Genomic DNA, 26,775 nt, shown 5'->3' on the forward strand with positions numbered 1-26,775 from the left:
GGGTTTATTGAGCGGTTCCAATTGTTTACCAGTTAGTAGATAGTATTCTTTCATTGCTTCATCAACATCGTTGAATGTTTGAACGGCATGGTTTTCACGCGTGAGTTGTTCGTTAATAAAATCAATCCTCTGGAGGCGTTTTTTAGCGTACTCGGCCTGTGCTCTTTGTAATTTCTCAGTAGCGAGATCGTGTCGCTTCCTTTCTTCCTGTATTTCAGCCGCGTGATCATCTCGTAGTTTCGAGAAGAGGAAATTACTCCCGGAAAATGCCAGGGCATTCACTAACGCCCCACCAACCATCATAGCTATCGTGGCCATCCCTATATTTATTTCATTATATTATCAGGTATTATTCCTTGTTTTACTAGGATGTCTTTTGTGGCCATCGCCATACCAAGGTTCATTATGAGCATACCCATATCCTGCAGGTTGAAATCTAGCTTGATAGTTGGTTGTTTAAGCACCATTTTAGTTAACCGAGCGTACCCTACGGCTAGACTGGCTACCACTGTGGCGTGGTATGCGTCGTTGACGAACGTTTTCCCCTCAGACATTATGTATATGATATAAAATATTTTAAATTATAACATGATATGCGGGTCGACGGTGGGGGTACCCCCCACACCCCCAACAGTGGGGGTTACCACCTCAGGTACCACCTCACGGTGAGGGTTTCCATCACGTGTATATAACCATGTTATAACCACGGCAGCAGTTACGCCTACAGCCAACAACAGTCGGGTTGGGTTGGTCACTTTATGTTGGTTACACCACCGTTTTTTACCGGCAGCTACTCTCTTAGGATTCTTCTGCCTGGTTACTGTTGAAGTGGTCTCCACCGTCACTGGTTCCGTCACCTCGGGACTCACTGTTTGGGGTGTGGGGGGTACCACCACTGGGGTCTCCTCCTGTGCAGCATCCATCTATACTATTATTATTATTCTTTCTCTCAAATTGGCAATGTTTTGCCGTGATAATCGCCGCCGTCACTGGAGCCAACAACATACCATATTTGTGGTACAAACCGCAGCTGATAGAGCTCACGGCGTGTTCGATAAAAGGGTCTTTATCTAGGTCCTCCCATAGGTAAAGTCGGCGCTCTGGTGGAATGGGAAGGAATTGTGATACAATACCGGTGTATATCTGGGTCATAGCCGATCCTATTGTCTTTGTCATTTCTGCTCCGAGCCGGGCCTCGTATCTAGCGTACAGCTTATCGATTTCTTCGGCTGACATTTTGTTAATTTTATCTGGAGTGTAGTCTCCAAAGTAATGTTTGGCTTTGCCGCCAACAGCCAACGCCACCAGTTTCTCTCGCTTGTCATCAGTGGGGCCTGCGGGCGACAATTGTTCGAGCAATTCCTCACACTCCATCTTATAATATAACAAGTAAGATTTAGTTTTAACTATATAATACCCAATACAAACAAAACACAGAGAAATGAAAGTTAAGTTGCACACGACAAATACTTCAAATATCATAGCTATGCTTAGCATTTGCTTAGCTTTGTTTAGCTTTGCTTAGCTTTGCTTAGCTTTGCTTAGCATACTATATATGCTACTGGTTGGTCGGTCTTTAGAACGAGCTTAGCGTGTTTAGTTTCAGCGAGCTGTTTCTTCACCCGTTCCCGTTCTAATTTACTCATCACATCGTTCTCTCTCAAACACTCCTCGAACGAATCCCTGTCCTTGCAGTGAAATAAGACCACCCATCGCGTCTGCTCCCTGAGGTCTTTCAACACCGAGTTGAACTTCTGCGTTAGCACCCAGACGCTGTGATTTGCATGCCGGCCGGAGAAGGCCAGGTACGATAGCATGTCTCTCTTTTTTGTTATCTCGCGATTAGCGCTGCAGTCGTCCAGTATAAACAGCGTCGGTTCCCCTTTAAATTTCTCGTGAAGAGCTTTCAACCAGTCCTGCAGGCGTGTTCCAGGGTCGATTTTGTGTACGTCCGGGTCCGTCATCACCCAAGGTCGCGCGTACGTTTTATTCATACCCAGAGTAGGGCACATGATAACGATGTTATCGAACACATCCTTGTAGTAACCCTCCAACATATCCAACACGAAAACTGTCTTCCCACAACCAGTCTGCCCGCATATGATAGCGCAGTGTGGGTCAGTGGGGAGGTGGGGCAGTTTATTGTTGGGGGGTGTGGGGGGGTACCCCCCATCAGTAGATGGCTTGCACGAATCTCCCATTGTCTATATTAAGTTGCGCGTCCATAATAACGTACAGATATAATTTCAACTTACCAGCGGTTTGAGCCTTCTTAGTAATCTGGATGGTTATCCCTTCGCTACCGTTATCTATACGACGCCCGCTACCGTGCAGTTTATCATCATCCGTGGATCGCATGTCCAACCATAGGGCGTACTTGGTGGCCAGGTATTCACCGATCTGCACGGAGCCGAGGTCCAGGTCCTTTGTTATGTAATCCCCCACTGGTAGCTTTTTTATCTCATCCCACTGCTGGTGTGGTCTCATACCATGACTGAACAGCTGGTTGGGCACGCCCTCGATAGTCACTTCCACCTTTTCAATCTCGGGGTTGAAAAACTTTTCGCTGTCCCTCCGGAATGGATCATAATCCTCCACGGGGACGACCAAGATACCTTTCATCGATCGCGCCGGCACGTTCAGGTTGATATTCCACACAGTGTCGCTCTTATCTCGCACGACTGATCTATGCCTCAGTACGCGATCGTACAGGATAGCCATCTTCCCAGAGTACTGGCTTCGAACCTGTCTGGCCAGCTCAGGGCTAGTGACCATGTCGAACTCCAGAGAGATGTTGTCTATAGCATAACTGGCCTCATCACCGTTCGGCGTACGCACTACTTTGCTATAGTCGTTAAACGTGAGCTCGTATTCAAGCCTATCACCCAGCGCGGCCTGGTAAAACGGCGCGTGTCCCGTGAGCAACTCGAAGTCGAGCGGCACGCAGAATCGATTCCCGTATGCTAGAGCGATGGCCTTTTCACCGTCCGATAGCTTGTCTTGCTGGTCTTGCGTGAAGACGTATCCTATGCGCGCCCGGGTTGATTTGCTGATACCCTGGTACACATCATTGACTCGTTCTCTCTCGCTTTTCCAGAGATCCTTGTAGCAGTGAAACACGTCGCTGTCGTCGATGCTCAGTACCTCGTTACCGCTGATCTTGACGGTCGTTTTCTTGATGATAGCTCGACCCACGTTCCGCACTAGCTCGCGTTTATCGTTGTCGGAGGTCAACGTGATATTGAACGCCAGTCGAACAGTGCCTGGTACAATGAGGTCATTCTCACCAAGGTTTGGAAATCTAACCAACAGAGTTTGGTTCTGGTCTATCTTGCTGGGATTGTTGGTGATGGTCACCGACTGTCGCACGGCTCTGGCACCTAATGGCTCTCTCAATTTTCTGAAAGGATCTAATTTTCTACCGTACATTGTTATATAAAAGAAATATATTTTTAATACTAATGGATGAAGACATACCTATGGATGATATGTGGGACGATAGTGCCCAGGCATTCGATGATGAGCAGGAGACCTCATTTACTAGTTTGCCATTGAGCCAACAACTTTTAGAAACAACGGTAAATGATTATTACGAAAGTTTAAAAAGTGATAAAAACTACGTTGAACCCCAGGGTCGATACCATAAGGATTTTTTTATTGATACAAAGGGTGTTCTACGTCTTAAGTCTGCCCCAAAGGTTGACCTCTTTAATAAGATCACTAAAAAACCACTGGCCTTGTCAACTCTAGCCAGCCGCAATGGTGGTGCTGAATTTATCCGTGAACATCTAAACATGCGTGATTACGGTGGTGCAATACCTAAGACCGTTAAAGAAGATCTGCAAGCTACCAGATCCCACCTCACCACTATAGATGAAATGACGCCAGAGCGTGCTACAGAAGCCTCGGACAGCATAGAAAAACTGTTGAGCACCTACTGGGACAAACCGTTACCGGGGTTTGACTTTCCGGTAAGGGAACTGCGCGGTTTAGACGAAGCCGTGAAACGCGTGCGTGGAGAACTCGTGAACAACATGGGGAAACTAAACGAAATCGACGAGCACATCGCTAGGGAAAAAACCAAACTCACCGAAACTGACGACGATGATATGAAGAATCGTATCAATGAACGACTACGCGATTTAGAAGACGAGAAACGTACACGATTGGAAGCCGCTTCCTCGAATCGTGAACATCTTCGATCCCAGATCAGTCGTATTCGGGAAACAATCGATAGAATACTGAACGAAGATACAACTTTAGCCAACAGGATTCGGATATTGTTCCGGGAGCAAGGGATCACCATCGCCAGCATTCTAACTGCATTGGGTTTCATCATATCAACCTTGGTGGTGTCACTGGTGGGAGGAACCCCCACACCCCCAAGTGCCGGCGGGGGAACTCCAAGTGGTGGTGGTGTTAAAGACTGGATTAAAAAACTCGGGGAAGGCCTAGCTAAACTGGCTGGTAAAGCCGCCGAAGCCCTTCCCGGCATACTGGGTAGCATCGTCTCGTGGTTGTTGAGCGCTCTGTCTAAAACTGCCATGTGGCTCAGTCAAAACCTGTGGGCAGCCATAGTCGCCGTGGCGGGTCTGGTGTACGTAGCGGCTAAGAAATCTTTAACCAAATAAGTCCCAAAGTTACCCCACCAACCACTAAGGCTGTTTTATTATCAATATGCTGCTGAGCCTGAATATGAGAGTGTGTGGGGGGTACCTCCACATGAATTTTAGGCTCCGGAGGTGGCGCCACTATACCCTTTTCACGTGGTGGGATGTGTGGGATATGTGGGGTGTTAATATCGGGGTTGATACCCAACTTTTGGTCCGCCGTGGCTATAACTATTTTGTTGTTATAACCCACCACTTTTTTAATTCTCAGTTGCATATCACTCGGAGCCATGTATAACCCCACGCCGAACACGTAATTGACTTTCGATCTGGCGTATTCTAACACATTTTGGTAACGGTCGATGGCCCTCGGGAGATCAACTGGAGAATTGATAGCATCCTCAACGTTGGAAACGAATTGTGTCTGAGCGTCGTAAGCAGTTCCCTTACCGAGGATGTTAGAACGCGTCATCGACTGCGCACCCAACAGCGCCCACACGTACGTTCGAATCGAATCGTTCAAGCGTATTGTACCAGCACGAGTGAATCCTTTCGATGTTTTTGAGATCATTTTAGTCCAGGCTGTGGCTGCATCAGGACTGGTTTGCTTTATACAGCTGACATGGATCTTTTCATTCGTTGTGGGGCCTGTAAATGTATGCCGGTTTGGGTTGTATGAACCATCTTTAGAACCGGCATAATATTTTCCGGACCTGTAGAAGTACACGAGAACTATACCGAGACCATGGTTCACACCAGGAAGGCGAAAGTCTTTATTCGTTGGAATCTCAAACTCCCCACAAATACGTTCATAAGCGCGTCTATCATAGGGGTTATTCGTCATACTCCACGCTTTATCTTGGGGAAGAGGAGCACTTATTTCCTTCAATATTCGTCTCGTTTGATAATAAATATGAAACAAAACAACCGCCTTACTCAGTTCGTCTATACCGTAGTCTGGTGTCACACCCGACCCTGTCGTCGCACACCACACAGCAAAGTTGAGTTGGTTCTGCCAAAACTGCATTGGGTTTTGATTCCAGTTTACCACCGCCTGCGCGTTATTAACGGACACGATGTAGTTTTCAAAGATATTAATAAAGGTTGTTTTAAACCCCGTACCATCTGCATTCACCACGATTTTCAAATGTGCTAAATCCATATTATAATTTATAATTCATATATTATAATATGTACATAACACTTCCAGGAATAACGAGCGGTGAGGCCGTTCAGCTGACGCACGCGATCGATAACACGTCAGGTCAACTCGAAGTCGCACTCTGCGATATCACCTACCTACCGCAATGGACTAACATTAATATCAGCAACAATAAGCTGTTCGTCAGTGGAACTCGCAGTCAAATAACTGACGGCTACTACAGCGTGTGCTCGCTAAATGACGAGGTCTTCAAACCCTTGGGGGCCGAACTCAAGATGAACGACTCAAACGGCACAGTGGTGTTAATCAACAACGGAAGAACCTCCTTGAGGCTAGGCCGACCATTAGCGAGGATACTCGGTATGTCTCCTGACGAGATAAAACCAACAACAACCGTCACAGGCACGAAGTTACCCGACCTAGTACCGTACCGAGAGCTGTACATTCATCTCGATCAGGTGAGCACAACGTATAACATTCAAGGAGGCCACCCTTCCACTATACTGAGAGCAGTGCCGGTGAAAACTGAGAAATTCAACGACGGTAGAACCGAGTCGTTTTCACCACGGCAGTATAAGAGATTAACCCAGGGCAACATACCTGAGCTGACAATATCGGTGTTAGATATAAATCATAATCCTGTAAATATAGGATACCTCAGCTTAACACTTCATGTAACATGACCAGCGCACAAGGACCCGGAGTGAAAAAATGCGTTAATATCGGGATCTCCGACCTCGGAGACACACGCGGTTTCGACGCTCCCGGAGTAGATGGTAAAACGTACGCCTTGCAACTGAAAAACAACATTTACAAACGCGTTGAAGTCTCCTCCGGTGGAGCCCTAAGCGATGTAGTAGATACCACAGGAGCAACAGTCAACACTAAGTACGCCCTCGTCAACACCGGTGATGACAACTGGAGAATATACCCATCATTCGGAGGTAAACTGTTCGACTTAGACGATGTTGAGAGAACTACCATCAAAAAGAACCGGCCATATAACCTCGTCTTCACTGAAGATAACAAGTGGGTGTTTTTACCCGATTACAAAACCTGGTTTCTCAATATTAAACTCTTCTCCCCCTACGTGTTCACTGATAACAAAGACCACTACCTAAACAAAATCGTGAACGATGGATTCCTGCTCGTGGCTTACGTCCCAACTCAGAGACGTAGCGTAGTCGTCAGCCCAATCAACAATTCACCATTCCACATGCTATCGAGTAAAACGGGTATACAAAACGTGTCATTACAGTTGGTGTCTGAATTCGAAGGCGTGGACAAAGTACTAGATGGTATACCATCAAATACAACACTGGTCATCAGAGTCTACCTAGGGGAATCATCGGGGGATAACGTCGAGATCGTGAAGGGAGTCAAACTAGGGTGGGAGAAACGACACAAGGATCAAGTTTGCGCCGTTTACGTGCGGGTGGGTGTCGGCTCCAACACCAGTCTGCAGGGTGTCAACGTGATCGTGGAAAACAAGATATCACTAACCAAGATCTTCCTACCTAACAACATACACTTTATTAGTATGACTTTAATCCCTGAATTATTAACAGAAAACCAGTTGGAAATTATATAATAATATTATAATAATGACTAGTCATCATCCCAACACTACACTTAACGACCTGGGAGATACAGAGGGATTCGATCAGCCTGGTGAGGAAGATGAATTATACATCCTGCACTTCAAAGACAACATGTATAAACGGGTGTCGTTATCAGATTTTAAAGAGCCCAAATGGTTGCTCAACTTAACAATCGCCTCACCTTATATCATATTTAACGAAGATGGTATTACTTTCTCTGAGATTAAGAACAACGGTACCTGGTTCTCAAATTTCATTCCGCATGGTTTATCAAATCCAGTATATAGGTGGGGCGGGAAAAAAAATATGTTACGGGTAAGAGGTAAATTAACAATTGGTAGTGGTGGTGGGGGGGATGTTATTATAAGCTCCAGCTTCTACACACTCATCATAGAAGTCTCCTTTACGAGATTTGACGAGGAAAACTCCTTGAGAGGTCACCAAATTTTACCCGGGTTGGTAATACACTGGTATGCCGAACATTTAGACCAAGATTGTCGTATTATTATACAAAATAATGTTTCAGCCTCTGATCTAACCTACTTAATAAACCTGCAAGGGGTTTTTATTACAACAGATTATTTATCTATGAGAATCACACCTATTACCTTGAATGATAAGCTATCCCTTGTTGGCTTCAAATTCATTGATAGACTATTAACTGAAGCTCAATTAAAATATCTTTTATTAGATTAACACCTATTACCATGAATGATAATCGACCCCTTGTTGGCTTCAAATTCATTGATAGACTATTAACTGAAGCTCAATTAAAATATTTTTCATAATATATATTATAGGATGGGTCTGTACCCAGTCGTAGAGGAAGTAGCTAAGACGTTAGAAACCGTAGATGGGTTCCGCTTGAGGCAGTTATGTGATGTAAAACATCAACTAGAACAAGACCGTGACACGCGGAAAGCACTATGTAAAAAATATAATAGAGCTTTCAATATCGTGGATGGGGCTGACACTACCCTTATGGCAACCAGTATGGGACTAGGGGCGGCAGGCGTTGGATTATTAACCACCATCGTGGCTGCACCTATAGTGCTAGGTATTGAAATAACAGCTGGGGTGACAGGGTTGGTAGGGTTGGCTCTTAAGTTAGTATCACGCAGACTTAATCGTAAGGCATTGAAACACGACGAGATCAGGGTTCTGGCCGAAGCAAAGCTGAACACAGTGAGTGAGCGAATTTCCACGGCACTCTCTGACAGTAAGATCTCAGAAGAGGAGTTTCGTTCAATCCTATCTGAACTCAAAAAATATAACGGAATGAAACAAGATATTCGGTCCAAGTCTCGTAAGTCTGCTATCAGCGATGATGAGAAAAAAAAGTACATAGCACAGGGAATACAAAAAGCCCAGCAAGCCTTTATTATGAACACCAAAGAGATCGTAGGCGGTTCACATTAAACTGTTTCATTGATATAAACATAACATAGCCGTAAGCGAGCCACCGATCCTATATGGTCAGTCAAAACTTACAACATAGATAAAGTGGATATGAAAGCCGACGAACCTAACTTGTACTACTTGAGGGATGGGCCGGGTAGGGGATTTGTAAGAGAAGAATTATTGATCGTACCGTACGGCACAGTATTACCGCCTGCCAAGTCACGGTAAACGTGATGGCGTGGCTTTGTAGTAGGGGTAATAATAGCAAGAGCTAAGGGTCCCACCAAAGCCTCATTTAGTAAATGAGGCTTTGTAGAGGGGTTTTTGAAAAGTGTTTTCGGACTGTCATTCCCTATACTACTTTGTGAATGGGAAGATATTCATTTGTTTCTTTTTGCATGCACATTCAATGCATCATTTCCAATAAAAGTCTGGGGGTTTCAATGTTCTTGCGACAGCTGACAATTTGGTGTTAAAGTAATGTCTAGACTTACAGAGGCTCAGCGCAACAATGCGATTGGTCATTTGGAAGCTGGGGAGTCTCAGTCTGCAATTGCAAGGCAACCGAATGTTTCATAGAGTACCATAGCAAGACTTTGGCATCGCTACCAGCAGCAAGGGTCAACACGTGATCGCCCCAGGTCAGGTCAAACCTGTGTCACCACGCTCACTCAGGACAAGCTTCAACATTTGCTGAACAGGTCAACATAGCATCCTTCACAACATCGGTAGTGCAAGGACTCTGAACAATTTCTAATTAGACTGTGAGGAACCACTTACGTGAGGCTGGTATTTGTTCCAGAAGACCTTTGCAAGGACCTGTCCTTACACGTCAACATCAGCAACAATGCAGACAGTGATGTCACCAACAACTGTAATGGCCATTGCAAAGGTGGAGAACTGTTATCTGTAGAACTGTAATTGTGTCCAGGACGTGGACAGATTTGGAGGTGGAAGGGTCATATTTTGGGGTGACATCTCATACAATGGCAGGACAGATCTCATTCACATCTAGTGCAATTTGACAGCTCGACGTTTGTAAAGGCAAAAATCATTATTTTTCAATTTTATGCAAAAATGCTCATTAAGTTCATTTATTGACAAATTTATGTTTTCATTTATTATCACAAAATAGGTTAAATTCAAAATATTTCATTTTCAAATTCATATTTCCAAATAATAACAGTGATCAAGCCACTACCTGCATAATCATAACAAAAGCACATGGCAATGTTTATAAACAGTAGGTCAGGTGACCTAATTTGCATGTCAGTCTGCCCCTGGTGGCTACCTGAGTGCATATCACCTTGCAGTCAAGAAGGTCACACTATTTTGAAAAGGTTACCAAGTCCATGTGGCTACACAAGATGTGAGTAAGATTTTGTCATATGTCCTATTTAATTGCTTTCAAGAATGTTTAATGTAATGAATATTTGCCATTATTGTCTTAGAAATGTTTCTGGTGTGAAATATGTCATTTGAAGGGAAATTTACTGTACATTTGTATGTTTTTGTTATTTTCATGACTAAGCCTAAATGAAATGTGTAAAATGGTTTTGAAATGTTGTTTAAAGCCCTAAATAAGTAAAATTATGTTAAATAAGGTTTGTTAACATCTGCATATGAATTTTGATATTTTTTATATGATCTGTAGTACAGAGGTTCTTTGTTTGTTTTTATTATAGTTTTTGAACCTCGCCACTCCTCGGCATGAATTGTTCAACGCTATACTGTTATTGTAAACGACTGTACAACGATGAAACGAAAATGATTAAAACCTGTGGCACGAGTTTCAAGTCTTGTGTTCTTGCTGCTACAATGTTACCATGATGAAATCATCAATCCTGAGACGTGCCCTTCCTTTCATGAACCGCCAGAATGTCATTTTTCAGCATGATAACACTCGGCCGCATACATCAAGAATAACCTGGGATTTCCTTGTCCAGAACAATGTTCAGGTTCTTGATTGGCCCTCATGAGCACCGGATCTTAACCCTATGGAACATTTGTGGGACCAGTTGGATTGTTGTGTGCGACAGCGTGACCCTCAACCACAGACGCTACCCTGAGGCCGTAGCAGGCCATATGCAACTAGGATCAGCCACAGATGACTGGTTCCTGAGGACAAAGTATGCGGAGTGTGGCTATGGTCACCCTAGACCCGACACCGGCTGGGACACTTCCGTCCCTTTCACCTGAAGTGCTTGGCTTCTCCGCCAAGGGGACCGGCTTTCTTTGTATGACAACACATTATGAATGGCTTTCCTGAACAGAGCATCCCTGGTTTCCTTAGGAAGAGACTTTGGCTTCCGGCTTGAGCCACCGACCACCAAGACACTGTGACATTTAGTCGTCTTGAGGATAAACAATGCTCTACCCCATGTTTGACAGACAATTAAATTTCTCATCATTTCTGAGCTCCCTAACCGAACAGATTTATCCAAAGACACTTCTAAATCTGATTTTATCCCAGCTAGCAGTTCCAAAATAGCAGACATGTCCATCTGGGTAGAGGTTTTGATTTAGATCTAGATTTCAATTCCGATTAAAGGAAAATACAAATTGCATTTTAGATTTGGAGCATTCCGAGGTTGACAAGTTCTTACGTATCCTAAGGAACGACCAAGATCTTTCGCATAATTAACCAAACTATCTCAGACATCTCTTGACATGAGAGGCAACATGAAGAGGCAAGAACATGGAATGCCTTACAAGGGGTTGCCCAAAGCTAATATGGGGTCAACATCCGCCATGAATTTTGACAATGTAGGCATTAACTCTGCGCCATGATCATTCTAATCAAAAAGGGTGGGAAACTGTTAGAGTCCTAAACACATGAAAAAAAGACATCAATATAATATTAAACGACAATGTGACTGGATATTAAGATGGAATGCGATTGTCATTGACCTACTTAGCAAAGAAATGAAGCACTGATTGAAAATAAATTTAATGCCTAGAGGGGTTATCTTCTGAGGAGACCCTCCTTCCTTACTTGAGATTCAGGCTACCATAATCCACAGGGAATGTTTACATTGTAATTAGGAACAATTACATGTATTGTTAGTGATTGTTAGTAAACATATCTCTGGATTATGGGATGTAGTTCCCACCCAACAGCCTCCCTTGGATTCTTCGTGCAATAAAAGGAATCATAGATATTTTGTGTTTTCTTTAAAGAAAAATTATGAAGGGTTGTAGGTAAAGAATAGGGTGACATAAGGATCAGAAGGGATAATTCAGGGATAGGTGTGGTATGCCACTAGGAATAGGTATTAAAAATAGCATTAAAATGTTTATTATCTGTATGTTTCCAAGTTACCACACAAATAAGACTAACATAATCCAGAGGGAATGTTTATGTCATAATTACCAATCATTAAGTGTAACTACAGACAGTCTCCAAATGAAACTGGTACTTTGCAAAATAACTCTATATTAAGAGTGAGTGACTTTATTTTTATGCCTCACTCAGCAAAATTCCAGCTATATGGCAGCTGTCTGTAAACAATTAAGTCTGGACCAGACAGTGATCCAGTGATCAACAGCATGAACATTGATCTGCACAATTGGGAACCGATGACAGGTGTCAACCACGTCAATGAGTCTGACCAGCCAATCCCATTAGTCCCCTTTTATGGCATGAATGGGTTGATGAAGGCCTATTCTACCTCGGACCTTCATGGGTCCTCTAAATTAAGAATAGTCTATCAATTGTCAGTATGGTGCAAAGCAATGAATACATCTGCTGATGGTGCTATGATACCAATCTGTAGAAAGAGTTAAGAAAGGAACTATCATTTCTTTGTGTGTGTACAAGTTGACATGTTCTATGGAGGAACAGCCTGTACTGCACTTGCTACATCATATGATGATAGCTGTTTGTCATCAACAAAACATTATAGCACTTCCGCAAAATTTTAAACTTTATCGACTGGGTGTGGAAAAGATGGATTAGATTTCAAAAAACTCTCTGGTGACGTTTGGTTTTTTCACACGTGAATAACAAGATGATATTCCCGAACCTTGACAATGCGTTTAAGAAATATCAGTGGAGTAGAGCTGGATGCTTACAGTGCCTCTCAAAATGTACGAGATTAATATATTGCCCACACCATTTGATTCATGCAGTTCATGACAAGACTAATTGTTTTAAATGGAAACAAACCTCATATATCAAATACAACAGCACCTTTTGTATACTCAGCAACCGTTCATGGGCACTGTTGTTTCTATTTCAAACAATTGGTTTCCATTACAGAGCGTTTGTTTCAGTTTTAGAGGATATTGTTGCAGTTTTGGAAGTTTACTATTTTGGAGATTCTTGTTCTGTTTTGATGTGTACGCGTTCAGTTTTGATGATTTGTTCACCGTTTGTATGGTAGGCCTAAATGGGGTTGTTTTGAATAAGCCAACTGTAAGGATTACTATTCACTAGACTTTCACAGAGTATGTCTAATACCCTGTTCGCATGCACATGATTTACATATGAGAGTACATTTCCATATATGCAAATATACACACGTGTAGATGTAAATATGCTATGCGTTTGCAAGATAATTAAGCAAGGAACATAAATGGGGTATGTAAACATTATTTTATTTAAAGTTCTCATCCAAGATCAGTCATATATTTGACATTGTAATGGACAGACTGCAGATATATCAGAGACAACTTATAGTCCAGGAGGGGGCAGCTGAAAAATTCGATGTCATAGCCTCCCCAGTACTGATTTGGTTTGACACTATTCTCACTTAGTATGATGTCTTGGGCTCATGAAAAGCCCTGTAATACTCTCAGATTGTGGTATCAGTTTTTTTGCACAGGCCATTTTATGTGGTGGGGGTCAGTGAGCATTTTCATGACATTTAGTTTGCTGCCCGACAACATGTCACAGTTAATCATGGATAGTTTTACTACAATCAATCTGATCACTTTCATTTTGACTTTTGTGTATTGCTAAAGGATGTAGACATTATTTGATATATTTTTGTTTTTGAAAAAAAATCAAAATGGCCGCCATTTTGGCTGCCATCTTGAATTGTCGTGTGGTGCCTTCTCGGCACTTAAATGTGCATAAAAATTGACACTGAATGTTTCCATTTACATCCAGAGTTGATACTTTTGATGTTTTTTGACACTTGTCACTTCTAGAGTGGTGGCTTGTTCACAAAACAAGTAATTTTGTATGGTCATGTCATGGTAATATAATGTTTTACAGCTTATTCTTTGAGACAGGGGATTTTAGTGATTCTCCAACTTTTCATGGAAATATGTGGTGGCGATTTATTTATTGAAAGTTTACAGTATTTTTGCACCTATAACCAGTTGTTTTTGTTTCCTGTTTACTTCTAGAGTGACAGCATGTTATATGGAAGTATTTCATATTACCAAGAATTTAAAATGGCTGCCAAGATGGCCACTACTGTAGTTTTACTACTTATATATAGCAGAGGACTAAATTTGTACTGATATGTAAACAAACAATTCATTTCATGTCAAATATTTTATACAGTATAGAAAAAGAGTTAAATTTCAATGGTATGGTTTATGAAAGCTTCACTTGCCTAAAACAGTTGATGAAATAACATCATCCAAAGTGTTAGAAAACTATGCTTCAAGGCTGATAACTGCTTCTAAGCTCTGGTTGTACAGGGCCAGGGAAGCAGGGGTACAGGTGCCCCCCTATAATTTTTTAACAGGTTATTTTTTATGCATAAACGTATGGATATAACACTCTTTTAATGTTGATAGTGCCCCCTTAATTAAGAAAGGCCCTGTTGTAGCTATTCAAAGTGGTCTGTCAGATAAGTCTTAATCACTTTTGATACATTCAGTAGCTTACAATTGTGCGCTATATAAATATCCTATATCATACAAGTCATACAAGTCAAAGCTGTTGGGGCAACAATCACCTGCCATACAAAAAGACATGTCTCTGTGCACAATAAATCTACTTTGACATCGATCTCTCTGCTGGCATACCAACTTTATTGCATTTACTTGATGTCAGTTCAACCAATCCACGGGGAGACTGGAATCTCGCGACATCAGAGGGGGTATAAGCTGACCATCACAAATGCTCCAACCACGGCCAAATGGTGAAGGAATATGATTGGCTGCAGATACTGTTTCCAAACATGCACTTGTTAGTTTACTTGCTCAATGTGATATTTTAGGCTGTGAGATGGTTGTGGGTGCTTTTCATTCAGTGTCTTGTCTCATCTACAGACATCACTGAGTTGTTTGGTACATACATTGAACTTACAAACTGTCCACAAAATATAATGAACGACAAAATCCTGATTGTCATCTAATTGTGTGAATGTAGTTGGTGAGTTTCAGAGGACTTCTCTAACACAATTCCCAATGTCCAATGTTCTACATGTTATAAAATCATATCAAGGGATAAAGATTTCTGCCTGTATTACATAAACAAATTCGCAGCTCTCAACATGCTGGATGCTTAAGTCCTGCAATTTTTATTGGAAGCAGAACATGAGTACAATGGGTTGGTAGAGCAAGAAAGGATTAAACAAACAAGAACTTGTTGGGTGAGAAACTGGCTTTAACCTGAGAGGCCAATAGCTGTGGAACATTTCATGAACTGAAAGAGGATCTCCACCTTGATGATCATGAGTCCTTCTACAATTTCTTGAGAATCACCCCACCCATGTTTGATGAAATTCTTGAATGCATCACCCCTTCATTAAATAAGATGTCTTTTTTGGTCCACCCTCTTTTTTCTGTGGAGGCATGGTGATGTCGATGTTTCCATCTTGAAACTGGTAACGGAAATAAGAACGGGCTGGTAATCAAACCTGGACATGTCTGCTATTACCACTGCACACACTATAATCAGAGTGAGAATGTAGTGCGAACGGGAGGAAGAGTCTAAATATGAGCTGGTTGAGTTCAGAAAGAGTTAGAAAGGGGTAGTGCATTTTAAGAACGTGGTAGGTCTAATTCAGAACGGATATACACTGACTAAGGACGAGGTTTGAACTGCTTGTAAACGTTGTTCATATGGGGTGAAGGCACATTTCTTCCCAGTCTATATGTAATACCAGCTGTCTGGGGATGGGGCACAGATGAAGCAGACATACTGACAACTGTTTATGATCGAACAAGCATCGTAATTTATATAATCCTTACACTTTCTATCCCGTTCAGTCTCATTTTACAGTTATTGTTCAGGGTCAGGACGTCCTAAAAGCTACAAATGTACCTTGGTGTGCCTCAGGCCTACCAACAGGTAGCATGGCCGGACCAACATAACTCCATCGTTTGGTCGTATGTGCAACAACACTAGACTAGACAAGAGAGGACAGCTGATTTGTCCCAATGTCTTTGGCAGTGGTGTGTTCTTACCAACAATCTTGGCTTCTTGCACCATTGACGATGATCTTTGATTTGCTCCCCTACTTTGACTGACTCTTGCCTGGAATACCTGTCCCAAACAGCATCAACTCTAATGCAGTCAGTTCGATTCCAAATTTATCTCAATGCATATCAACCAAGTCTCCAAATTTTGGAGCAGTTCCCTTTCTGCACATTTGCAATGTTGCCATTCTGTTAACTATATGAAGAGCCAGCATTATCTCCTCTGCTAGTAGGCAGTGAAGGACCAAAACCTTCAGTTTGAAGTTCCTTCTTGATGTTCTTTCTTGATGTTCCATCTGAATGAGCCATTGTAAAAGGAACACCAGAAATGTCAATGTGCTAATCAGGATTGATGGAAAATCCAATCAGTCTTCCAAATGAATGACGTGTCTTGTCTGTATCTTATGAACATTGCAAGTGGAGTTGTTGTCTCAAAGGATATAATTTCTTCTTGCATGCTGAACAGAGCAAAAGGATTAATATCACATGTAGTTAGTTGAACTCTTCCAAGACAAACTTTTGGTCACCTTACATCATCTGAACCTGAAACTGAAAACCTCCTCTTCTACATTGATTCCCAAAAAGGCTGTAAAGCCCAGGGATGAGAAGCACCACACAACAAATGGGTCACAATTTTGATGTTCACGAAACAGTCTTTACATCTTGTGGACAGGTTTTTAATGCTATGTATGTACCAAATAATCCAGTGATACGTGAAGAAGTAGTGAGAAAAACTCCAACCAACAGTCTAAAACATCTTATTGAGCGAGTTAACTACCAAGTGCATGTGTGAATACAACCAATCATGAACAGGCCCCCCTAAGTAATTGAAGGAATTACAGCAAATTTGAAGGAATTGCATCTCAAATGTAAACAAACGCAGCCCACTCGCGAAACAATTGCAGCGATATCGGTAATTTAGCGGTAATAACAGAAACACATCGGCCCTATCGGAAGCAATGTCGGTAATACTGGAAACACGCTCGGCCATCTTCGGAGATTTTTCGGTCACGAGCGGAAACTCACGCAGCAAAACATGGCGTCGTTGGAAGAAACACCCGTCTCGGTGAGTTGTGTTTTTAGTTCCTACTATTACATTTTTATACTTATCCATCTTTGACCACCCGTGTTGAATGCGTTTAGGTATGAGGTGTTGTCGGGACAATAGCTTATGTTTTTAGGAAAAGATAGTCACTCTAGACGAGTGTCACAAGTCATGCCCCTGGAGGTTGTTTACATCTGAACATCGAAGTCGTGCCGATGATTACGAACGTGCGCTAGATATAACATCATTTTTTTGTAAAATATGTTTAAATTTGTCAATTGCACTTCATAGAAAGAAACATTATGGCTCATAAACTTCTTCATGACGCACGTTCATGATGTTCGTAATCATCGGCACGACTTCGATGTTCAGGTGTAAACAATCTCCAGGGGCATGACTTGTGACACTGTTCTGCAGTGACAATCTTTTTCTAAAAACATAAGCTGTTATCCCGACAACACCTCATACCTAAACGCATTCAACACGGGTGGTCAAAGATGGATAAGTATAAAAATGTAATAGTAGGAACTAAAAACACAACTCACCGAGACGGGTGTTTCTTCCAACGACGCCATGTTTTGCTGCGTGAGTTTCCGCTCGCAACCGAAAAATCTCCGAAAATGGCCGAGCGTGTTTCCAGTATTACCGACATTGCTTCCGATAGGGCCGATGTGTTTCTGTTATTACCGCTAAACTACCGATATCGCTGCAATTGTTTCGTGAGTGGGCTGCGTTTGTTTACATTTGAGATGCAATTCCTTCAAATTTGCTGTAATTCCTTCAATTACTTAGGGGGGCCTGATGAAGGTTCCTTCACCAGTTGGCCATGGTTGGAGCATTTGTGGTGGTCAGCCTATCCCTTTTCTGATATCAAGACATCCTGCTCCCGTGGATTGGTTGAATTGATGTCGTGTAAATGTAAAAGGTCAGCATTACAGCAGAGAGATCGATGTCAATGCAGGTGAACTCATTTATTGTGCACAGAGACATGTCTTTTTGTATGATTGTTGCCACAACAGCTTTGACTTGTAGATGACTCCAATTCTGACATGATGTAACATATGATGTGAAAGAAAGTGAAGAGGAGAGTTAATTGTAAGCTTCTGAATGTATCAAAAGTGATTAAGACTTATCTGACAGACCACTTTGAATAGCTACAACAGGGCCTTTCTTAATTAAGGGGGCACTATCAACATTAAAAGAGACACTGTTATATCCATACGTTTATGCATAAAAAATAACCTGTTAAAAATTATAGGGGGGCACCTGTACCCCTGCTTCCCCGGCCCTGTACAACCAGAGCTTAGAAGCAGTTATCAGCCTTGAAGCATAGTTTTCTAACACTTTGGGTGATGTTATTTCATCAACTGTTTTAGGCAAGTGAAGCTTTCATAAACCATACCATACCATAAACAGGAAACAAAAACAACTGGTTATAGGTGCAAAAATACTGTAAACTTTCAATAAATAAATCACCACCACACATTTCCATGAAAAGTTGGAGAATCACTAAAATCCCCTGGCCTCAAAGAATAAGCTGTAAAACATTATATTACCACGACATGACCGTACAAAATTACTTGTTTTGTGAACAAGCCACCACTCTAGAAGTGACAAGTGTCAAAAACCATCAAAAGTACCAACTTTGGATGTAAATGGAAACATTCAGTGTAAATTTTTATGCACATTTAAGTGCCGAGAAGGCACCACACGATAATTCAAGATGGCAGCCAAAATGGCGGCCATTTTGATTTTTTTTCAGAAACAAAAATATATCAAATAATGTCTACATGTCTGTGACGTGTTGTCGGGCAGCAAACTAAATGTCATGAAAATGCTCACTGACCCCCACCACATAAAATGGCCTGTGAAAAAAAAATGATACCACAATCTGAGAGTATTACAGGCCTTTTCATGAGCCCAAGACATCATACTAAGTGAAAATAGAGTAAAACTAAATCAGTACTCGGGAGGCTACGAAATCCTATTTCTAGGCCCCTTTTCGAGATTCTCCTCCTGGACTATTAGGAGAAAAATTCCCTACCAACTTGCATCTGCATTAATTTGTGGACTATACCATGACAAGTCGGTTTGAAAGGAAGACAGGTAATCGTCATGGTGGAATGACATGATTAAATCAGGTGACAACAAAGATTGGTATGACAATTTTAGGATGACTAAAGACGTATTTGAGTTGGTTCATATGAAAGTGGAACAGTGTCTCAAACTGAAGGAAAACTATGTGCGTCTTCCAATGTATACTAGACAAAAAGGTTTATTAGTTTCTCTTGGCTTGCCTCAGCTGCTGAGTGCAGAACAGTTGCAAATCTATTTGGAGTTGGGAAAACAATGGTCTTCGATTGTATTCATGACATTTGTTCCACTCTTTAAAATGTTCTGCTTGACGAGTACGTGGTTTTCCCTGAGAATTAAAATCTCCGAGATGTCATTCAAGATTTTGAGAAAAAGTGGAATTTCCCCAAATGTGCGGCTACCACATTCCCATCATTGGTCCACAAGACTCTCACGGGGACTTCTTGAATGGAAAAGGATGGTACTCACCAATACTTCAAGGAGTATATGGTCACAAGTATGTATAAACATCAGGTGGCCTGGTCGGGGCCATGACGCAAGAGTGTTTTCAAACTCTGAGATCTTTTATCAAGGCGAGGAATCTTCTTTATTTCCACAGTGGTCAAGGAAAATTATGCTCACCGACAAGGAGCTGTCTCTTCCTGTAGTTATCCTCAGAGATCCTGCATACCCGTTATGACCATGGCTTCTGAAACCATCTTCTCACATGAACAAAAGCATTTCAATTACAGACTAAGTCATGCGAGAATGACAATCGAAAATGCTTTTGGTCAAATGAAAAGTCGCAGGCGTTGTCTACAGAAACAACTTGAGGTGGGTGTGGCCTGCAGTGTCATTACCACCAGTGCAATTTTGCATAATGTTTGTGAAATGCATAACCAGATGTATGATGATGGGTGGGATCAGTACGGTGGTGAGGAGGAACCCGATGACCATGACGACCCTGCTGACGATGCTACAGTCCATCGATCAGGTCAGGTCGATCATGATGTCATGCAGGCGTTTGCCGAGAACACGATCTGGTGCCATAGCATTGTATTCTAGTAGAAATACAGTCGTCCCTCACAATAACACGGGTCTCGGGGTCGGTGGACAACCCCCCGCATTATTAGACACCCGCGTTATTGCTCACATGAATATAGGTCGAGTGAAAGACCCAGCAACAAGAGCGTATATATACATTGCATTTGGTACACTTGTGCATGTGTATATACAAAACGGTTACGAAACTAGTGTGTGACGGAGAAAATAAAACTTACAAAAGTGTTTCTGTGTTTTCTTTCGGTAAGACCGATCTTTAATATGCAAATCTGCTAATGTGGTATGATTAGCCAAGAGCCGCGTTGCGGTCCTATGATATGGTCAGTAGTTTTACCTGGCACTATCAAACTGGCGCTGTCTTTTTTTGCCAAATAAAGGGAAATTTCAGATTGCACGGTATGACTTCCTTCTTTTCAGATGAAGATGTCAACTCACCTTCTTGAACACAGGGAGAGGCAGTGGCTTGCGAGCAGTTTAGCCAATCAAATATATTGTATCATTTTGTTTACATAAAGAAAGGTAGTGATTGGATAATTGCTTCAAAATCCAGAGAATGTCCACGGTGTGACAACATTGAAGAAAAAACATGAAATGAACTCTAAAGAACACTACTCTGACCTGAACTTTTATTTAGACAATAATTTCAATAATCACATCTCCTACTTTCAATGTGAGGATGTAATTTAAAAGTGTTACAGAGTGCTTTGTTTCTGGTTATCTGTTATCTGTATTGAGAATGTGTTGTCTTTTTCATACAAACGTACCTTATCACATTCTATTTTTTCCGGTTATTGTCCGCATTACACTCCGGTTGACACTGAGTACGCATCCACCATGTTGTTACCCCAATAATAACACGCAGCATGTTTGATGTTCAAATTAGTTTTGACAGTTCAAAGGGCTGATCTCATTAATTTACTCAAACAACAGATAATCCAGCAACAGCTACGTGAGGTAGATGTTTATTTAAATAAAAATGATTAACTTACAACCTAAATTAGATATGGAGAACACGCGGAGATATATTACTAGGTCATTGCTTTGCTCCCATTACGCAATGTGTATGAGACATGAACTTTTGGGAGGCACGGATTACCCTGTGGTTTAACTGAATCCGCGGTATCGCGAAGCGCGTTATTGCGAGGGACGACTGTACATGTTCAGTTAAAATAATGTGACAAGGCTGTGTATGGAGAGTCTGTTGTTTGTTGTTTTTACTTTTGTTTGTCAGCTACAGATATCAGCTATCATGCACACTCACTTTGTAGGTGAACATGTGACACAAAACATTTTGATTGACTGATTGAGTGATTGAGTTTAGTTTTAGTGATTCACATTTAGCAAATTCCAGCAAATGGTCTCCACACATTGTACAAATATGGAGAATTGAACTGGAAGTTCTAAACATAATACTGATGCAACAGTTGTGTGCATATTTAACATAAATACATACCCATGTATTTTAGCTATGCGTTTGCATGACACAAATACTGACCATGCAAATTTGCACATGTGAAAATGCACATTTACATGACCTCCACATGCAAATTTGCTCCTTGTGTAAATATACCTACGTGTGTAGATGCATTCACAATGCTAACACGTTTATGCACGTGTATATCTTTTTCATAGTGTGTAAATTAGCTCACGTGTGCAACAGGTGCACTCGAATGGGGTATTAAGAAAGTTATTCCTTCTAGCCATATGAAGAATTATATAGAGTTCCTGGACTTTTGCTAGTTGTCTTGTTGAGTATTTGACTCACCCTGTTCCACAATTTATTATCTGGCAATTGACCATTGTGCCTTGTATACGTATAGACAACAATAGAACAATAGAATGTCATTCTCACCCCATCTACTTTTGTTCACCTTTGAATCATGGCATATTATTTTCATTGTCTGTTTGGACATTGGTGTGTAAGTTTGGTTTGCCTACAGCTGCATTTCTGTCTACTACTTTTATGTCATGCTGCAAGAACTAAGTCAGCAGTATACCAGTATACCACGAACTGTCAGGCCACTGTAACAAGATGTGAGAAGGTCAATAACTCTGTAAATAGACATCACACGCTGCTCAGCAAATTGTTTTACCTCCGGATCCAGTTTGTTCACACCAGTATCATAGGTGGCAAAGGTAAGGCACACCTTTTCTGTATTTCCTTCTTTACACCAGTCAAATACTGTCTTGTCTTGATCAGCCAGTTGTTCATCAGTGTTTGCCATTGTGCTCACACATATTCCCATTCCTGTGGTATGCCTACCACCAGCTGATTGTCTACTGCCTGACTGTAACAGAACAAGGGAATAATGTAAAAGACACCATTATTTCAAACACTCTTTAATGGCTGCTTGACTGTAAAACAAAAACATCACGTCATAAAGACTTTATATTCCTATTTCACTGAAACTTGCCAGGCATCTAGAGAAAAGAGATCAAGGTGGAACAACAATGTGAAACATTAGTCAAGTGACTTCTGAGATGTTTACAGACAATACCAATGATATCTGTACTGCAAGTGGAGCTAAAACCTCAACATTGTCCTGAACCACAACCTGCATGACTTCTGCTCCTTTTTGATGCCACTCTGAAAGGCTCTAAATTGTTTTCTCTCAACATGGCTGGGTCAGAGTTATAGTGAAAATCGTATTTGCACCTCTTGAAAGAATTATCAGTCATGTGGTTCAAAGTTGGTCAGTCTGTTGAGGTCATCTAGGCTAAAAGCACAAGGGTGAGAAAAAGGCCCTAAAAATAGTGGAGCCCAGTCCATCCTAAGATCTGGGTGGTGGGTGTAGTTAGAATGGCCACAAATACTAGGTGAGTCATTAACTCATTAAGGCCAAGAGACGCATATGTGGGGCAAATTAATTAGCTTCTCACAGCGAGAGCCGCTTATTGGGGGTTACAAAAAGCACCTCTTATTCAGCGAGAGCCGCATATTGGAGGTGATAAAAAGCAACCCTCATTCAGCGAGAGCCGCATATTGGGAGTTCTAAATTTTAAATTCGTATTGTACCTATTATTTCATTCAATTTAGCAGTAATGATCAAAGATTAGCTTTTCTTACGAGAGAGGAGGTTACTTTCTGTGTTAATCAGAAGAGCTATTAATGTGTTTTGATAAAAATTGCTTGCAATGTCGGGGGCTTATACAGGCTAATGAACACGTCTGCAAGAAAGGGGATTATGAGATATTGTTACAGGAGGTAAGTGTTTGTTACTCGTCACTCGAGTGAATACTAAGATACTCTGTTTGCACATTGATTGAATTAACAGTGACAAGGTTACAAAACCTTTTTCTAAATTAAATCATTCATTCATTCATTTTGAGGAGTCCATTGTCAATCTTCTGAAATTCATTTGCTTTCAAAACAAATATAAGTATGCCCATCTTCATAAATATTTGGGGAGATTCAACTGCAAGTGTATACATCACAATAAATCAGTATCGTGTAACTTATTTTTATTCTATAATACATGTACTTGAATTGTGATATTTATTCGTAACAATATGCAGATTATATTGAAATGTTCAGCAAGCCATTATGTTTGATGTACAAGTAGTGTGCGCAAATTGCATATCGAAATAAAAATTATCCCTACTCATTGGTTGGATTGGGTTATCCAGGGTAAAAACAATTGGATTGTAGCGATTTGAGCGCTTTCAAGAAAAATAAACTCATCAAAGTGCTTCTTAGTCCTACGTGTACACTTCAGGCATCCTTACGATTGTGTATGTTCACGATACACAAACTTTTTCATGATAGCTAGAGTTGATAAAACCGAAATCCAGCATATCGATTGGTCAACGATCAAACCAATAGTCAATCTGTATCCAAGCTGTCTTAGTAAGTGACCGAACATGCTCTTCAGAAATTTAGCCCACGCCCCATCACCTGTCATTTCCTCTGTGACAGGTATTTTATGATACGATTGGTCATAGAAATGAAATCAGCCACTATATTGAACAGCTGAGATACAAAACGTCCTATTCGGGAACTTTGATGACGCCCATCCCGTGACCCTTTGTCTTATGTATGTGCAAGGAATGGCATTATACAATATGCATACATGTATGTTCGTGTGATAACATATATTTTCTGTGCTAAATCTAGATGAACCAAAGTGACAAACTGTGAATCTGTTCCATGTAAGTCACACATTAGTTTATAAGTACTTACCTTAAAATATTCAGTATATACTAGCAACGCATCAGGGAAAATGCCTCTGTCATAGAAGATTATTAGGCATGTGCGTAAATTCTTCTTTACTGCCATTGACATAGATGTTTTGAACAATTTAACCTCACACAATGATATGAGAGGGACAATTTGTTTAAGTGTGTCTTACATACAAAGAATACAAACATGTGTTAAGAAAATACACATGCACCAAGATTATTAGGCACGAGCGTAAATTTTTCTTTACTGTCGTTGACATAGATGTTTTGAACAATTTAACCTCACACAATGATATCAGAGGGACTATTTGTTTAAGTGTGTCTTACATACAAAAAAACAAACATGTGTTAAGAAAATACACACGCCACCAAAAGTCTACAAGAGAAAGTGTAATAAAATTACGTAAAACGTTACATATATGGCATGTATTCACTCCTGCTTTCTTTCAACATATACCTTTACAACGCAATTAAACAATTAAACAATCAGACTTGCTCGTATGACGAGACAGTTTCCTGTAATCTACAAAACCAGCCAGGGATATCAGGCCACAGCCGGCCAGGCAATCAGGACGGGGTTCCAGGTGTTGAGCAGTGAAGTGACTCTCAGGCTTAATGAGTTAACTGTACTGACATGCTGTCAACATAATGTTTGCTGGGTCAAAAGTGAACAGAGGAAGGGGAAAAGGTTGGTTGGTTTGTTGGTTGGCCACACTCAACAAATATTCCATCTATATGGTGGCAGTATGTAAATAATTGTGTCTGGACCAGACAATTCAGTGATCAACATCATGAGTTTAAATCTATACAAATGGGATGCGATGACATGTCTCAACTAAGTCAGTGAGTCTGACAATCTGATCCTGTTAGATGCGGCTTACGACAAGTATGGGTTGTTGAAGACCAATTCTAACCAGATCTTCAGGGGGAAAGGACTAAAGGAAAAATGGATGCCATTTGACTGGTACAGGCAGTCTTCTTTTGGAGTTTGTGTGAGTGAATTTTCTACAGAAGCACATTCATCCTACAGTGATACAACACTATCTTTGAGAGAAGGAAAGATACTCAGAGGCAACTCTGGTACATATCACGGCCCATGGTACTGTTAACCTGTAAAAGGCCTCAGTCTCCATGCACTGCAATCTCACCTGAAATAGACGATTTTTGTGACAAGTTTCCTCAACATCTTGAACATGTAATGAAGTAACTGGTAGATTTCACAAAATAGGAATTAAACTTTGACAGAAAAGTCTACATTTGCTGCATGAATGTTTCTTGTGACAGGATTCCCGCTGCCAATCAATGTTGAGGAGATGAGGAAACACATGGTATATTTAACCATTTCCTGACTAGATTATAAGTCCCCATAACACATTTCTGAAGAAAGGTGTTAATAATGTGGTAGAATTGGTATAACATAATTGTTCACTGTATATTTGGGGGTAACACCTTGGGAAATGAACTGTCATAGATTTATCTACTACCTGATAGTCTTGCATCCTGAGTGACTGTCTCGCTTATGAGGGGGCCTTTTGGAGTTGCTTTGTTTTGGAGGACAAAGAGTGTTTGACATACATATACCACATGAATAGAGCCTGTGCTGCCATATTGGTGGTCAGGTATGTGACACACGACTTGCCAATTGCCTTGGCTGGTCCAGTGCCACAGGCTTTTCATGATGATTCCCATCATTCCACAATCACAGGTCAATTTACCACATGACTAATAATAGCTGTCTTGTTGCGGTGATTGGGTTGGGGAAATAAGTACTTGTGATGAGTTAATGTTAGACTGGGAAGGAGAACATTAGTATAGTATTAGTATAGGAATGAATAAGTTGAGCATTAGGAATTAAAGGGGCATATCAGGATTAGGATTTAAAAGGGGTAGGCCCTGAGGATAAAATGTGGAAGTTCAGAAAGTAAGTCAGGCGTGAATGAGTAGAAATGTTATTTTAATATGATTTTGTTTAATTTCAATAAAGTCTTCTTCTGTCAGTATTTTGGTGTTGCTTTCCATGTGCTTGTACTCCTATATAAGAACCAGAATCTGAATTACACATGAAGGGGATGTCCTCAACCAAATCATACAACACAAAGTCCAACGTAGTTCTGTTGTCATTACCCCAGACTGGTTAAATCTGTAATTCAGCTGTCACTGGGTGCTCTTCAGAGAGCACACATTACAACAAATTCTAAACAGCAGACATGCTTTCAGTCGTTTGTCAGCTCTCCTGTATCTGGTTGTTCTTGTATTGAT

The 26,775-nt window shown here is 41.2% G+C and overlaps 1 protein-coding gene across 2 annotated transcripts in view; it reads right to left on the reverse strand.

Annotated features, from left to right (window-relative positions):
• Nucleotides 1-26,775, reverse strand: part of LOC137273700 (acyl-CoA-binding domain-containing protein 6-like) — a 211,338-nt gene that overhangs the window by 86,824 nt on the left and 97,739 nt on the right. For both annotated transcript variants that reach the window (XM_067806498.1, XM_067806499.1), the window contains one exon: nucleotides 22,431-22,625. In XM_067806498.1, the coding sequence (XP_067662599.1) occupies nucleotides 22,431-22,625 (195 nt within the window). The remainder of the gene's footprint in view (nucleotides 1-22,430; nucleotides 22,626-26,775) is intronic.

The sequence above is a fragment of the Haliotis asinina genome, chromosome 2, assembly GCF_037392515.1.
Source record: "Haliotis asinina isolate JCU_RB_2024 chromosome 2, JCU_Hal_asi_v2, whole genome shotgun sequence".
NCBI classification, from domain to species: domain Eukaryota; kingdom Metazoa; phylum Mollusca; class Gastropoda; order Lepetellida; family Haliotidae; genus Haliotis; species Haliotis asinina.